Genomic DNA, 16,693 nt, shown 5'->3' with positions numbered 1-16,693 from the left:
TCGTCTTAGTTACGGGGAACCTTATATTATAAAGCATGTTCTAAAATGCGATTATTCTAAATGTCGCCCTTACAGGAGCCAGAAGGTGAAATAGAGAATATTCTGCTGCAAAGAGTGCCCGAAAGTAGTAATTTACCATGGACTACTATCAAACCTATTCCTGGTAATGTGTTCTGTTCCTTTAACGTCTGTATTAAATTCTGAGACAAATAGTTTATTCCTTGCCATTCAAAGCCTCTGCAAAATGGTGAAGGAATGCTAAATTATTGGAAAAGGTTGTCCCATCAGAAATCCAAAATTTCAGACTAGATTTCACTGCAGAAAGATATTCCACATTTGCAGAGCATACTGTGACCTTTTTGCCACTTTAAAATAAATAAAAATATGTTTCAGCTTTGGCACTTAGGGTAGATTTGATGATAATCCTTAAATTAAGACTATAAATTCATAACAAATATTTAAGTATCGGTCTTAGTGAACCTATTCTTTTGAAAAGAGGTTGTTGCATCACAAAAAACATTGCTCATAATCCTTATAATCCTCTTTTGGATTTCGAAGGTTATGCCCTCTTGGGGAGAGGACCCTAGAAGATGACACTAAAAGAAAAATAAGAATAAAATTCATTGTAATAAATGGATAGAAGGACTTCTAAATTTACAGAATGTCTAATATTTCTCATGAGGAAGCTTGGAGAACTTAACTTTCTATGTGATTTGAAAATGTGTTCCACCCAATACATGTTTCTCTGTAGGGTAACTAACAAGAATTGGGCACTGGACTTTTGAGGAATGCTTTACACCTGCTGAATCTACTGAGATTTGGATTTACATCTGCTGGCATTGTAGCATGAAAACTAAATACAGGGTTCTCAGAGTTACATAAGCCTTGACTTGTGTATATCTACACTTACATGGTCCCTGTCCAAGACAATGGTATTTTAATTTTGCAGTTTCCAAAAATCTGCCCAAAAAAATCTAATGTTTATGTATAAGTTGTCAATTGCAATGTTTAAATGTAATGCATCTTGAGAAGAAGTTGAAAGACAAACAAAACAACTTTCCTCTTATAGGTTTATGGAAACGGCTACCATTATTTTGTCTCCATCTCAGGATTTTTTTCAAATTATACCTATTATGTCCAATAAAGTTGACAAGCTTACTCATGCCCTGATGAGAAAGTGAAAGATGCATAGAAACTTTGAATGTATAGATCCATGCATGTAATACACTTTTGTGCCTAGATATTAACTCCAAAAAAAGAGATTGAATTTTGTAAATGAGTTCCAAATCCCTCCCGTCTCCCTGTCCTTCCACATCCCCATATAGATGAGTTAAGGGTATCTCGATCCGTACTTGAGGTGCTTTGTGGAGGGCACTTTGAGTGAGTATGCCGTCCATCGGATGGGATGTAAAGCTGCGGACCCCTTGGCACCTTTCGTAAAGAGTAGGCTAATGCCGATGCCGGATTTCTCTCCCCCCTTCATCCTTTCCTGTCCATCTCCTATGGCGCAAATGACCTCAGCAGTCGGTCGCCTTCCCTAAATACTACTACTACTAGATGAGTTGACCCCTCCCCTGTTTCTCCCACTCTTATAGCACAGTATGAGATTGAATGGGGGAGTGTTTTGTTTGTTCGATTGCTGTTCAAGACCCACCCTCTCACCCATATGGCTTGTTTTCTTCATTCTTACATATTTTTCAGTGACCATGTTGAAATTTTAAATTTGCTCTGTGATCTTGTTTATATTGTCCATAAAAGAATTTGTGCAAAATGTTAGAGGCTTCAATGGAAAATGAATAATGTTGTTTTGACTAATCAACAATGCTGAATAAATAGGAAATCACATTGCAGAAAAAGGGCAAAGAAATTATGTGCCAGAATCTTGCATTAGTTATTGGAGGATCGACATGGCTTCATTTCTTAAGAGTAATAAAGTCTCTTGGGGAATATCTATCAGCTGTCCCATGATTGAGTAATGGCTAGCTGAGTACATAGGCTATGTTTGACGTTTTGATTATGCAACATTGGTGGTAGGCCAAAAGTTTATCTTAATCTTCCACTTCTTCAGCAGCTGATTCCGAGAATGGGTGGCCAGGGTGCTGTAAACATCCCAGCAAAAGTAAATGCTAAATATTTGTGAGAGCATGAAAGGAGATTGTAATTGTGTAGAGTCCCATGTTAAATGATAATTGCCCTGGGATATAGGAAATGCAAAAATAGCCAGATATTTTGTGTGACGTTAGAAATACCATGCTGTCAGAAGTCATGCTCTTGTTTTATTTGCATATTAAGTATCTTGAATATCAATGAATTAATTGAAATTATCAGGGATATTTGTTCATTTACGTGTATAAGTGATAGAAGCACATATGATTACTTGAATTTCAGAGTGCATTAGATGAACTTTGCCATGAGCTGTTCTCCGTATTTGCCTGCATATACCTTTTTAACCAGAGTAATTTTTGATTTACCTGTACTTATTTTAATGACGATTAACCTTCAGGATTTTACATTTTTTATATTACTTTATTAAGATGAGCATAAAATTTCTTATAAAAGAAGATGATGAAGTGTAATATTTTAACCGTTTTATCTCTAATGTTTTGTGAATTCATTCAAAGAGGTGGTAAAATATTGTTATTTTTCATAAGGCTAGAGAGATTCCTTGCTGCAATGACTTGTAAGTATTTTCTAACGATTTGAGATATAAATGCTTCATGTTTCCTTTTGTTTTTCAGGGTTTTGTGTAAAGTTAAGAAAGAGTACAACAGACCGGGGAAAAGTCTTCATCAACATATGTAAAACTGATCAAATTCCTGCTCCTGAGGATAAGTCTGAGTCTGAACTAATGGAAATCCTTAAATCAGATGAGCCATCAACTTATCGTGTGCCTATGAGTGTGGGTGAAGAAAGGCCTGATATTGATAAATGTAAGTTTGTCTTGTATTTGAATCTGTTCTTAGTTAGGAGTTGTAATGAACAATTTGTAATGGTAAGCATGTACGAGTACTTCTTGCGACTTAGGTCTCACATCATTTACATGTAAGCACAAAGAATACATTAGACGGAATAAAGTATATAGATAAATCATATTTGTTGATAATTGTAAAATCTATGTTGATTCATTTTAATATCAAGAAAAGCTGTTAAATTGCCTCACCACCATAATCAGTATTTTAATCATTTTTCACGCCACCATGCCCTGAGCATGAATTTAAATAAATAATTTCTAGATTAAGTAAAAAATATTGTGCAGGCCATGATGAAATTTTGGGCTCAGTGATCTTCAATGTATGTAATTATATAAAAAACCATTGCTATTCATAAAAAGCAAATTCCCATATTATGGTATCTTTCCTTCATCCTTAAAATTGTCCAAAATAACACCTCTGTATAATAACACAGGTTTCCACAATTAAAACCTACGGACCGATTGAATTACAGAATATTTTAGCTAACATCTTTGAGAAGGTTTGCTCTATACATTTCATGCTTCTCATTACATGCTTTCATATTCAGAAAAAAAATTATTATAGTTCCAAATCAGAATTGTTTTAGGAAAGGTAGATCCACTACTACAGTAGTCTATAATGTGATAGATTTTATTCTATCATCTCTTGACTGTAAACAAAAAACTCTAGGGTTATTCTTGGACTTTTCTCAAGCTTTTGATTTTATTGATCATCACTGCCTTTTAAACAAAATATGAAACTTATGAATCAGAGTTATCCCATGTAACTGGATTAAGTATAACCAGTTCAACAGAACTCAATTTGTTTCTATATTAGTGGATGGTAAAAAATATTCATCCTCCCAGAGGATTTCTCTATTAGGTATTCCCCAGGGATCCATATGAGGACCTATGATATCGTTAATTTATACTGACTTGACTTAACATTTCACTGGTGCTACTGGAAACTTGTTGTTAAAGTTAGATGACACTATTTATTGTTCTCCTCTCCAACAAGCAATGCCCTGATGTAGACTGCTAACAAGATCATTCATCAGCTATCCAAATGGTCCTAGGAAAAATTCCACTTGCCACCCTCAGCGTCTAAAAAATAATTAGTTCTATTTAAGTGCATGCTCTTCTACTAACCTTATGTGTTTTGTTATAATAACCCGTTCTTTCCGAATGACCTCATTCGTGTTCTGTTCATCTGTTTTTAAGTTTCCCTTTCAGTCCCTCGTCCCTCTCCGCGGGGGAAAATTCCTGCTACCTGCAACGTTGGGTCGCATTCCCTGCCTTTTACAGACTCTTTGGGGGTAGAGTGTTTTGTGGTGCATTTTCATGTGGTAGTGATGTTTCAATTTCTTGCTTGTTGTGTCCTGGCTTCCGTGTTGTAGGATGGCTTTCGTGCTGCATCATGGGGTGCAGTTTTTTAGTTGTTTTGCGGTATATGTGTTTGTATGAGTATTGGATGAAGGGATTTTTGCATGAGTGTATGCACTGCTGTGGGTGTAATTTTCCGTGTTGTTTTTTTGCATGTGGTATTTTTCCTTTTTACGGTTGGTGACCTAACACCCCCCGCCACACGCCCTTGCGGCAGCTTGCCGGGTATTATGTAGATGTAGGAGAATTATCTTAATTTAAACATTCTTAAGTCCCAGATTCTAATATCTATTTTTCTCACAAAATTTAATTAAAGTTTACTTGTAAATATTGATCAACAAAATCCATTGAAGAGGTTAATTCAACATAATTGCTTGGAGTCATGCTAACCTATCATAAGAACTCCGCATTGATTCCCTCATGAAGAAGCTTAGCTCCACGTTATCTTGTTTAACATCCATGTAAATGAAACAGCTTTTCCTTCTACCTTTTCTTCCATCCCAAGTTATATTGCTGGCGAGGTAGATGAAGGATTGCTTGCCCTCGTTATATTCCTTGCATGGCTGTTTCCTGCTGAAGTGATGGATTATTCTTTTTTCATTTAAGTCCATTTCAAGTGATTCTATTATCTTGAGCATATTGTTTCATTCAACATTGTTGAAGGTCTTTTACAAGTTCTTGAATTCCACATATAATTGCCTGTTTATTGTTCTATCCTTTTTTCAGCCAGTACCCACAAGCTGAATGCTGCCCTTCTCAGTTTTCCTGAATCTGAGTTGATTTTCCATTAGGCTTTTTCCTGTCTTTCCTTCTATTCATTGGCTAATTATCTGAGTTAGTATTTCTGTTGAATGAGACATAAGGCTCAATGCTATGTTTTTTGCAAATATCTGTTCTTGGTTTCTTCGTTAATATATTTTGGCATTGCAGTCATCACACTCTTCTCAAAGTCCTCTGATTATTTTCGACTGTCATAGCTATCTTTGGTTGTACTCGAAATAGTAACATTAGCTTGGACTCCTACTGCCTATGTCCTTCTTCTATTTATTTTGTCGACTTCAGTTGCATTTTTGTCCTTGAGGACTTTCATGGCTCTGTCCAATTTGCTTCTCAGTATTTCCATGCCACATTTGTCTTCTATCGATATTTCTTCCTTAATTAAGTTTCCTTCAAGTGGTTTGGGCCCTATGTAGAGTACTTCAATGTATTCCATCCACTTCCCAATATCTTAATCTTCAGTATGTTTCCATCAGCATCTCGGATGTTGTGGGTTTTTTTCTCTCATCAAATTGTATCTTCTCCAGTTTATAAGGAGTTTCACTATTTCCCTTCTTAATGAAAACGAGCCGGCCCCAGTGGTGGAGGGGTAACATCCTTGTCTGACAACCCAGAGGTCGCAGATTCAATTCCCACCTAGGTGGTTTCTCCTCCACCTAAGGCTTGGTTGGATGTAATTGTCAAATGGTTACATCAAAGTTCAAAGTCCGATGTAAAGGTTGAAGTGCTGTTTTCGGACTAATACAAAATAAATAAATAAAAACAAGTAACTTAGTAATTTAAATTTCATTTCCCTTCTTTATTCTGTCATTGAGATCCTCACAGCAGGTGGATTTGTCTGCCTTGACTGATGTTTACCCTCCCAGTAGTCCACAGTTTGTTTAGTTAACCCAGAGGTACCATTGGAAGGCTATTTTTCTTCCAGAATATTTTACCTGGAGAAATGTCATCCTGTCATTTATGAATACAAGGGTGCATATACTGCAGAGATTAATGTGGTAGTTTCCCATTTCCTTCCACATTGCAGTACTGTGCCAATTCAATGACTTTCACTCTTGCCCACAACTGTGGCAGTTGATACCTGTCCGATCATCTTGATCTGCACCATCAGTTCCCTATGGTGAAACATCCTGCCTTTTACCATTAATGCTTGGTGGTTTTTGGTGTAGTATTTACTTTTCTTGGTGCCTTGTACCAGGAAAATCACTAATTCGATATTTCCAAAGTTGAAAATTTTTAGAACCTATGGAATTCTAAAAGGTCACCTTCATCTTTATAGTCAAACTTGTTACCCCTAGGCTTAAATTACCTTAAGGAGAGTAATTTTCAATTCAAATTTCACTTTCTCCTCAAATTAATTCTTTGTCATGTTGATTGCCTCTATATTAATCAACTGATAAAATGTTGGCTCATTATTTCCCCATAGGTGTTCCAAAGTAAGGAGATGCATTACATCTTCAGTGAAGAATCTCTTCCAGACTTTTTATTGGGCATCTGGATTTGTCATTGCCAAATTCCAATTGCATATTAAAATGTCATCAAAATGTGCAATTATATTTCCTTTTTTTTCTCTTGAACAATTTTATTCTAAGGTACAATGCATTTCACCATTTTGCGGCATCATCAGGTTCAAGTTTCGTTCACATGCAGCAGTACACCCTAAGGGCAGAGGAGAAGGGATGAAGAAGGGACAGGGAGGGTGGAAAGTTGAAGTTGGAGGTCAGGATTTTTTGGATAAGGGAAGGGAAAGGCAATGTTCGTAGTTTTTCAGGTAAATAAGAGGAAAGGCGGTTGATGCAGTGGTTATGATGTGGCATTGGGCATGATCAGGGGCATAGGAGGGGTGGGGGCAAATGTGTACGTTAAATAGTTGAATTTGTTTTCCCTCAAGGTCAGTTCCTTGGAAAGGAGAGGGAAGGGATAAGAGAATAATTGCTTGTTGCAAAGTATTATTTTGGGGTCAGCCAAGTGTCTTAGAATCTCCATTTGCTCGAGAGGGTCACTTCACTTTAAAAAGTCAAGGTTGGGTCTGTTGATACAGGAGTGATTGGATTGTTTTTTATGATATACAACCAATTTTCCACCTACGCAAGTTTGTTCAACACTTTGACACTATGGCACCACTTCCTTTGTCCACTTTCTGGATGAAGAGGTCTTCCTTCTTAATGGTGTTTCTCAGAGGTCGGAGGGTAGGCGTGGGCTGCTGGAGGCTGTGGAAATGGGACGTTACTGGCACTGCTTTATTCATCGAAGTCATGATGGTTTCAGTGACTTTTTTGAAGGCCAGAGATTCATTCTGCAGGGCAACCTCACAATTGGTGGCCGAGTACTTTATGTTGGATTCAGAGATTTGATTTTGGGGGGGGGGGGGGGGGGAGCAAACTTTAAACCTCTCTTTAAGATAGTCATCTGCTCCTCAATGAACATAGGTGACTTCAGTTGACAACTTTTGTGGCCAGAATAAAATTTGAAGCCATTCGAGAACTATACGTAAGGGAATATTTGGATGAATCATGTTAAAGTAACCATAGAAGGAGTCTAACTGGCGGTTTGACCTGCATAGATTGTATATGCCATAGTAATTTTGTACCAGAAACACTGCATATTCTTTCTAAAGAATTTAAAATCAGAGTTCTCGAGCAAATCGAAAGTCGAAGGCACTTGGCAGACCCCAAAACATGACTTAGTAATGAATGATAATATTCTTATTCCCTCCCCTCTCCTTTCCGATAAACTGACCTTAAGGGCAAAGAAATCCAACATTATAACATACCCATTCATCCCTACCCCTCCCATGTCCCCGACTACACCCAATGCCACATCATAACCAAGGCACCACTGCCTCTCCCCTTACCCTAAAAACCCCAACCACCACCTTTCCCTTTCCTTGCCCAAAAAAATCTCGACCCCCACCTTTAACTTTCCACCCTCCCTCTCCCTAAGGGTGCTCTGCTGCAAGTGAACGAAACTTGTACCTGCTGCAAGTCAGTGAAAAATGTTGTACCTTAAAATAAGGTCTGTGGAAAATTACAAACTCATTTAATATGGACCTCAAAGTTTGAATGTAATATAGTTTATGCCATTATACTGCTGGCTTAGCAATCTGGTCCCTTCATATTTAGACCTATTATTGAGAATATTCTGGATCCTGATTCCAAAAGTGGAAACAATTTTTCCCCATCAGCAATAGCTTCTGTAACGGTTATTTTTTAGCTATAGGTGTGGCATGCAATATTCTTCTGATGATATTCTCCTACATCCAGTAGTAGTTTGAGAGGATGGGGTCCTCCAGCTTCCAAGAGTACTTCAGAGAGGAAGAAAAACTGCTCCCAATGGATTAAATGTTATTAGTCATAAACATTGAAGAGTGTGTAGAAGAGGAGGGAATGCTTACTGACCATATCGATAGATTATCTACCCCTCAGATTGTGACATGCCAGATAATCCGCACTCAGTGTGAATTTGAGTTCAAAGTTTTTTTTAAATATGCACTATAAGAACACTAATAAAGGGGTACTTAGGCTTGGAATAATATTTATTCATCTCATATCAACTCAGAAAAAAACTGAAAATTAAAATAGATCTATATTCTCTAGTGTAAAATGTTCATCACACATCAATTCAGTATAAGGTTGAGTGTTGACTACATATTTGGAATCACAGATCTGTTAGGTTTTATTTCCAAAACTATGAAATATGGTTATCTTCTAAGGTCACCAAATTTTTTTCTCAGGACTGAGAGTAAATAGAAAGATGTGGCTGAGCTTAAAATGCTCTGGCAAGATGATTAAAGAACACAAGACATAGATGACTGCACTGTACAGTGAACAGGATTTGTAGAGCTGCCATTTGGGTGAGAAGCGTTTATAATAATTAAAGTGGTGTCCTTTAGTGTCCAAGAACAGCTTTAAATGATCCATTTTCTTCACTTGCATGATTTATCATCCATTGAAATCCATTGTCAATTAAGTCAGATATGCAGTGATCAAGTAACAGATATGAAAAAAGTACATTCATGGGTGCAACAGTTAAAGAAAGGCCAAACATTGTCGTGTGGCAACTAGCCAAATAGGCTCATCTATGAATCATCAGCAATTTTCCGGTGGGGAAGAGGGACCCCTAAAAGAGACTTCATGATGGTCAATGTTTGAAATTGCAATGTCAATTTTATGGAAAAGTTTGTGCGCCCAAGGTTATCTTGATAATTAATAGATGTTTTAACTTTTTCATGTAATTAGTTAGTTAGAGAAAATTGAGAAACCTTCATACTTAATGCACTCTGTTATGCTTATGGTATAGAGCAGATATTAAGTTTGGAATCAGCATCCCTATTGTCCCCAAGAATAGGAATGGTGCAAACATGAATACACAACATATCAAATAAAAAATATTTGTTATATATTTATGTGTATTATTATTTTTCAGTAATCTTTATCATTATCATTTGTTATCTTTCAATTAGAGTGTTTTTTTAAATGTCCGATGTATTAGGAAATCTATTTCACTTCAGGATGTAGATCTCACTGTTTCATTTTCAATTTCAGCAGGAAATCCATGCTCAGTGTATGACATAGTCATTAACTCAGCATTCTATAAAAAGGTTGAAGGGAGTCAATTTTATCGCCAGTTCCTAATAACTGCCATTCTGGAAGCATTGGAAGATAAATATGATCTTCAGTTGGAGAAGGAAGGTACAGTGTTACTTTTGTTTTATACTATGTACATTGATTTATTGGATCTGTCTTACTGATTTTAATGCTTCAGTTGAAATTCATTACAATTTATATAAAACTCACCAGACTTCTGTAATTCTACTAACAGAATGATTACGTGTGAACAAATGGTGATATCTTATTTGTGAAAGTATTTAATTTATCACCAAAAGACAGCCGAGACAATAAACTTGATTGGCACTTGGTTGTGAAGGGGGTGGGGGAATAAAACAAAGTTTCAAGTAAGGGAAAAGATAGGGCACACACTAGGTCATTTGGGTGTGTTTAAGAAACAGTGACCCGCGTATACCTGAATCACACATCAAAAAGGCAAAATAAAAAATTAAAACAAACAACTTTGTCTTAATTTTTTATTATTTATTTTGCCTTTTTGATGTGTGATTCAGGTATACGCGGGTCACTGTTTTTTAAACGCACCCAAATGACCTAGTGTGTGTTCCATATCTTTCCCCTTTCTTGAATCTTTGTTTTATTTCCCCACCCTCTTTATAACCAAGTGCCAATCAAGTTTTCAGTCGTGGCTATCTCGTTTTCATTGCTTCACAACCGTAGGTACATTCATTTTATATTTACAAAAAGTAGGATTTTTTTCAGATTATACATTTCTGCTATAAAGTACACTATGAACTTTGGATGATATGTTGTGGGAACATGCCACGTTATAAAGCAGAAATGTTGTAATTTTCAAGGAAATGTGTTTGATTGGTTGATAAATGGGTTCATAATTAACGTGTACATTCGTGTACCCTATCAATCATTACATTATTTTTTGTTTAAAATGTTAATTACAGTGAAACCTCATAATACGAGCGTGATCCGTTCCATAACCTTTCTCTCAAAATAAAATACTCTTATAATGAATGATTTTTTTCCTTTTAAAGTAATGTAAAATGCAAGGGTTGTTATTTATATTTTCAGCCTAGTAATGAAAAGACAGTAATTTATTGTCGAAAATGGCTTGAATGTGTTTCTAAATATTCTCCATGATAATCAATGCACTTCTGCATGCACTCGAATTAATTTTTGTAACACTTTTTTCACTCTGATTGAGTTACCTCCAAAACATGGTTTTTGAATGCATCGACGGCTTCTTCAGGTACCGAAAAACGTTGGCCACACAAGTGTTTCTTGATAAACAGGAATAAAAAGAATTCGTTTGGTGCTAAAACAGTGCTGTACGGAAGATGACCCCTCAATTCGACGTTTTGGCCAGTCAAATAGGTAGTTGTTTCAGGCAATATGTGAGAGCTTGCATTGTCATGATGCAGAATGATCCTTCATTGCCGCTTCTTTTTCCATATTTTACCTAGTACTTCTGGCAAAAAGGCTCGTATACCATATAGAATTCATGTTTCTATGTTGCTCTAATGGTACGGTGCCACATGTCTAGTTATTCCAGTGAAACTGGCGATCATTTGCTTCGATGTGGATCGTGCACGAATCACTTTTGTTGGATTTGGTTCATCTTGGAAGACCCATACAGTGGGTTGCTGTTTTGTTTCAGGCTCATACGCATAGATCCAAGATTCATCACCTGTGTAGATGTTATGCACAGCTTTTTATGCATCCCGATTGTATTTCTTGAGCATTTTGTTGCACCAATTGACACAAGCATCTTTTCTAGCTTTTGTCAAGTTATATGGGATCCAATACAAACCAATTTTTATCACAGCTGAATGTTCATGCAATATCTTATTGATGCAAGTCATGTAAATCCTTAAGGATGTCTCAATCTCACGATAAGTTACATAACGATCTTCCTTTACTTCTTCTTGCACAGCATCAATGTTTTCTGGCAAAACAACTGATTTTGGACGACCTTAACGACTTTTGTCGCTGAGCGAACGGTGGCCATGATGGAATTTGTTTAACCAGCTTTTCACAGTTGCAAAGAATGGGGCATCATGGCCAAAAGTGGAAAAAAGTTGATACAAAATATAGCTATTCCACTCTACACGTTAATGAATGTGTTCATAGTTTAACTGTGATGTACTATCAACAGAGTAGGATAATGGTAGTTCATTGCAGAATGGTATTAATAATGTGCATACATTAAAGTGTGGATTTGGATAAATTGTATTTTGTTTTTTACTTTCCTGCACAATGAAAGTATCCAATAATGTTATGTCTAAAAGTAGAAACTCCTGGATTGTATTTTTTTCGTGGTTGGAGAAATCAGCTGTTTCAGAGGCCTGGAGTTAAAAACCCAGATAATCTTGAACAACCAATGAAACTGGTTTTTCAATTTTTCTTGGAACATTCTGGGAAATCATTTAAGGGAACTGGCACTCTTCCCATCAAAATAGATGAATTCATTACCAGAAACTTATTATGCTGATATCACATCACTAAGTGGGCTTAGCAATAGGAGAGCAATTCTCAATTCATTCTTCAGGTTGATTCCCTCAATTAATTATGTAAAAAGCCAATCTTGCACGTTCATTTTGTATTGAAATTGTATGATGTGCGAGTCCTATTCAGTTATGCTAGAAGAATGTGAAATATTTCGTGTATTCACTAGCTTTATGGCATGATCATTAAATGTTAAAACAACTTTGTTAAAAGGTATAATTTAGTCTTGTAAAAATCACACAGTGCATATCAAGACTAATTTCAGATACTGGTAATGCCAAGAATTCTGATATGTGCTATAATGTAGATCAAATAGTCATGTACATATATAATTGGTGGATAATAATTATATATTTTCTTGTTGCAGAATTTGCAGTTTTAAAAGGTCGCAAATGCAAAGGGGGTATGGCAGAACATAAAATTCAAGTGCGCAGTAAGCCTTTAGTGCAGATGATGTCATCCAATGAGATGGGTAAAAACAGTAATAAGAAGTTGGATAGCAAACCAGGTATTAAAATCGCTTTGGTAATCATGGGAAACTTTTTAATATTTGTTATTATTTCTGTCACAGATTAAGTGAATATGTAATAATAATAATAATAATACTCTTTATTTGCCTTAAGACAAGTATAATGCGTATATTAGGTAAGGCTTGTCAAAATAGGAGCAGTGCATTTTACATTCAGTGATTAAAAATATTTCTAACCATGTATCAAAATAGGTGGGTTTAAGATGCATATTAAGGACACTTATCTAACAAGTATAAATGATAGAGAAGTGTAACATATCTAGAAGTACTGCATATATCCTAGACTTGAAGAAATTTTCTTACTTGATACATTTTATGTCAACTGGCAGATTTTGATATAGTTTAATCCCCATCTCCTTTGGCCCTAATTTTGTTAAAATAACAAAATAACCTGTGGAGCTGAATAACAAAATAACCTAAACAAGATAACCTGCAGAGCTAAGCTTCTGCATGATGGCATCATTGAATATGTACATATTTAAGGATGTTCCTTATTTTTTGGTAAAAAAAATCATAGGAACAGAATGTTTGAAGTTTGTTGTCGTGAATCACAATAGACTACTTACTAATTGGGAGAGTGCCATATTTGGTGCGATAAAGAAAATCTAAAACAGTTCTGGAATAATATTTTGAACTTCATAATTCACTTTGCTCTCCCATGGTTTTGCTGAACAATCTTTTGGCTATATGTGACGAATATGAAGAAATTGAAGGTAGTGATATGGAATTTGGGTATCCATCAATATGTCTGGGAAGAATGAATATTGATTATCAAGAACTGATATTAAGTGTCTGGTTTCCTTTGTTTACTGTAGCATACTCATGAACATTAATGTAACAATTTTTCATTCACAGTCTCCACAAGTAGACGAAACATGCATTTTGCCTGGCCTTTTGGCCACCTTGCTCATTTCTTGTTAAAGGGAAAATAATGAGATAATTTTGTGCAAATTATTCATTGCATACATGAAGCTTTGATAACGTGTATAATACTTTGCTATTTGGCAAAAATTACCAAAATGATAATTATGAGTTTGCCTAATATTATGATACTGACTGAAATTTGAGTTCATAATAATCAGATTGCTCTGTGTAAGTTAACTAGCTACAAATACATTGCTCACTGTTTACTCACCTACCCCTCTGGCGTAACTACTGTCAGTAGTTTAGCCAGAGGGGTATGTCATAAATATAATTGACTGTTATTTAAGAGTTATTCAAGCAGCTACTGCTGATTTTATGCATGTGGAATTGAAAATAGAATTTACTGACTGACATTTGTTTAGTATAGATATCAAAACTATCCAAAAATACAGTTATTTTCTGAATTGGAGCCAGTTATTCATAGGCTTAAAGGTGAGATTGATGTTATTGGTGATCTTAGTATCAAAATTATTTTATTTATAAATGATACAGATCATTATTTAAACTTATGATTTCTTCAAGGGTAATGTGTTTGGTTGATGCTCCACTTAGAGTGCCATTGAAATCTGGTACTTGCATTGATAAATGGTTGATGGTTTTACACGTTTTGGGGATAGTAAAAAAATCATCGATATTGTTAAAAAAATAGCTGGTATTTTTGTTAACAAGTAGACTTGAAGATGTCAGAATTATCCATTTATCAATGTTAGTAAATAAAGTTTAAAATAAATGTTGTTAATTTTACTATCATATTGTGACTTTGGTGAGTTCAGTGACTTATGAAATGTAGTGGTTTCATATTATGGATTTTTTCTAAATGCCAAAGAAAGATGTAATGTGCATCCTTATTGAGCGTAGATTTAACTGAAAGGGGCAGAAAGAAATATGATGGAAATCTGATTGCATAAAGTTCAGTTTACACAAAATACTTGGGATTCGCCTGGTACATTTTTCTGTTTACAGTTACCACTGTATAATGATGGATAAACTGGATTAAGTTCATAATAATATAGCTGGTTGAAAAAGGTCTTTCTTAATCAATTCAAGTAACCATTATTGCCAATGATGAGTGCAAAGATTCTCGAAGAAAGTTGTTGGGAGCAATTTGAAGAAGGCTGGAAAAGTAAATGGGGAAGATTTTGAGGGGCAGCAGGATTTTGGAGACTGATTAGAGAGAGAAAGACAGTGGAGGTAGGAAAGGATGGTCAATTTGGATTGTATAAATGGAAGTAGTAAGTATGTAGATATGAATAATGTTATGTAAATGATTTTTATGTGAAACAGTAACTCTGAGTGCTAAGTTCCTCATAAGGCCATGGCGTTGTGCAATAGTTATTCTGAAGACTTAAGCATCATCTGTTTGATGAAAATTTCATTCTATTCCATGAAATCTCAATTGCCATGAAAATAGGTTGCTTTGGTGATGTCAGGTTTACCCTCTCAGAAATTGTTGAAAAATAAAAAAAAATTTGCCCAAAAATATTGTTTTTTCTACCTTTTTCTAAGGACTTGTTGTACCACCCTCTTAGCCTCATGGAATCTTAAGACATAAGATTGTCAAGTAGTATTGATTTAAACTTTGATTCATGAATTATGATTCAGAACATGGAACAAGGCAGCTGAAAGGTATTTTGACTATCCTCTGTTTTATATATAAATTATTTATTAATGGAATTTAGTTTTCATAAAATAGATTACTCTTCACTTTATTGCATATTGCTTATTTCTGAGCTGCAACCATTAGTTAGAGAAAATCAGGGAAAGAGTGGGAATTACCCAATCATTTCAACAATCCAGAAAAGGTCAAATGTTTCTGAAAAGCCAGAAATTTGTGAACTGGGAATTCTAATAGGATTAATTTTCCTTTTAATTTTGAGATCGGTTAATGTTGGACGTAGATCATTGTGCATATTAATCCTGAGGGGGGGAAAAAAACAAAATTAATTTAGGACCAACATTGGTGATGAAAGTTATTAATAGGAATGAGGGATCACTAACAGGAAGTGCCTACTCAGATTTCAAACAAAATAAAAATAATTGTGTCAATCATCATCATGTTCAATGATAAATGTCTGGAGTTGGACTGTAAAAATGAGTAGCCACCATGCTGCAAACTAGTAATCCCATAATAAAAATGTATTTTCATGTTTTATTTATCGGATTGCATCACCAAATTCATCCTAAGGTTTGTAACATATTTGATATAGTTTCACCTGTTAACATCTTCAAAAGTTATAACCAGTGGACGTTGTGAGACTTGAATACACTATGATAAGTAAAATGTCAATTTCCTATGAGTAATCTTGAAAATAATTACATTTACTCAATATTAATGTAATTAGTGATTTTTAAAAGTTGCTCAGTTTTGTTAGAAACTCACATATTGCTGATGTAAGAGTTAGTTTTTAACCCAAGATAATTTTTTGGTAAATCATTCCTCATCAAGAATGATCATCGGTGTATTAGTTTATAATATTGTGCATTTATTTTTGCTATATATTTATTGTTTCTTATCAACTAGGGGCTGAGGGACCAAAGAAGCCATTAATTTCTGAAATAAAGTCTACACCTATTATTGCTTCAAATGTAAAGGCAACTACTGAAAAATCTCAACGGCCGCCATACATCCTCAAATGCAGATCTGAAGAGACCGGTGAAAAAGTTATATTGGCTGAAATTCTTTTAAGAAATGTGGTAGGTAGCATGAAACAATAAATAATTATTTCTGAAAATTCTGTGTGCATTTAAGTTTTTTTTTTTAATAAGGAATCCACTGTTAGTGAACAGTATGGTATTAATTAATGATCACTTTTAAGCTTTTGGCTCCATAAGTACATATGATTAGAAATATTTATCACCCTTTAGGTATGAAAATTCTGTAGTTATGGAACCATTTTTAGAGAAACCTCGCTTTTATGCCCCCAGAATTAATGTTTCCTTTTGATTTACGACATTTTCTCCGGGTCCCTAGAAATTTGAATCCTTGGAAAGCCAGATATAATGTAGTGTTCACAGCATCTGTTCCTCACTGGGGTTGCTGCAAAG

At 35.2% G+C, this 16,693-nt stretch overlaps 1 protein-coding gene across 1 annotated transcript in view; it reads left to right on the top strand.

The window, feature by feature from the left end:
• The first annotated feature begins 60 nt into the window (after window positions 1–60).
• LOC139686194 (PIH1 domain-containing protein 1-like) overlaps window positions 61–16,693 on the top strand; it is a 26,603-nt gene continuing 9,970 nt past the window's right edge. The window contains exons 1-5 of the mRNA XM_071583365.1: window positions 61–163; window positions 2,739–2,930; window positions 9,655–9,801; window positions 12,563–12,703; window positions 16,170–16,342. Of these exons, the coding sequence (XP_071439466.1) occupies window positions 61–163; window positions 2,739–2,930; window positions 9,655–9,801; window positions 12,563–12,703; window positions 16,170–16,342 (756 nt within the window). The remainder of the gene's footprint in view (window positions 164–2,738; window positions 2,931–9,654; window positions 9,802–12,562; window positions 12,704–16,169; window positions 16,343–16,693) is intronic.

Source organism: Hetaerina americana, unplaced genomic scaffold, assembly GCF_022747635.1.
Source record: "Hetaerina americana unplaced genomic scaffold, ioHetAmer1.1.p SCAF_1306, whole genome shotgun sequence".
NCBI lineage: Eukaryota > Metazoa > Arthropoda > Insecta > Odonata > Calopterygidae > Hetaerina > Hetaerina americana.
This window is presented reverse-complemented; position numbering and strand designations above follow the sequence as displayed.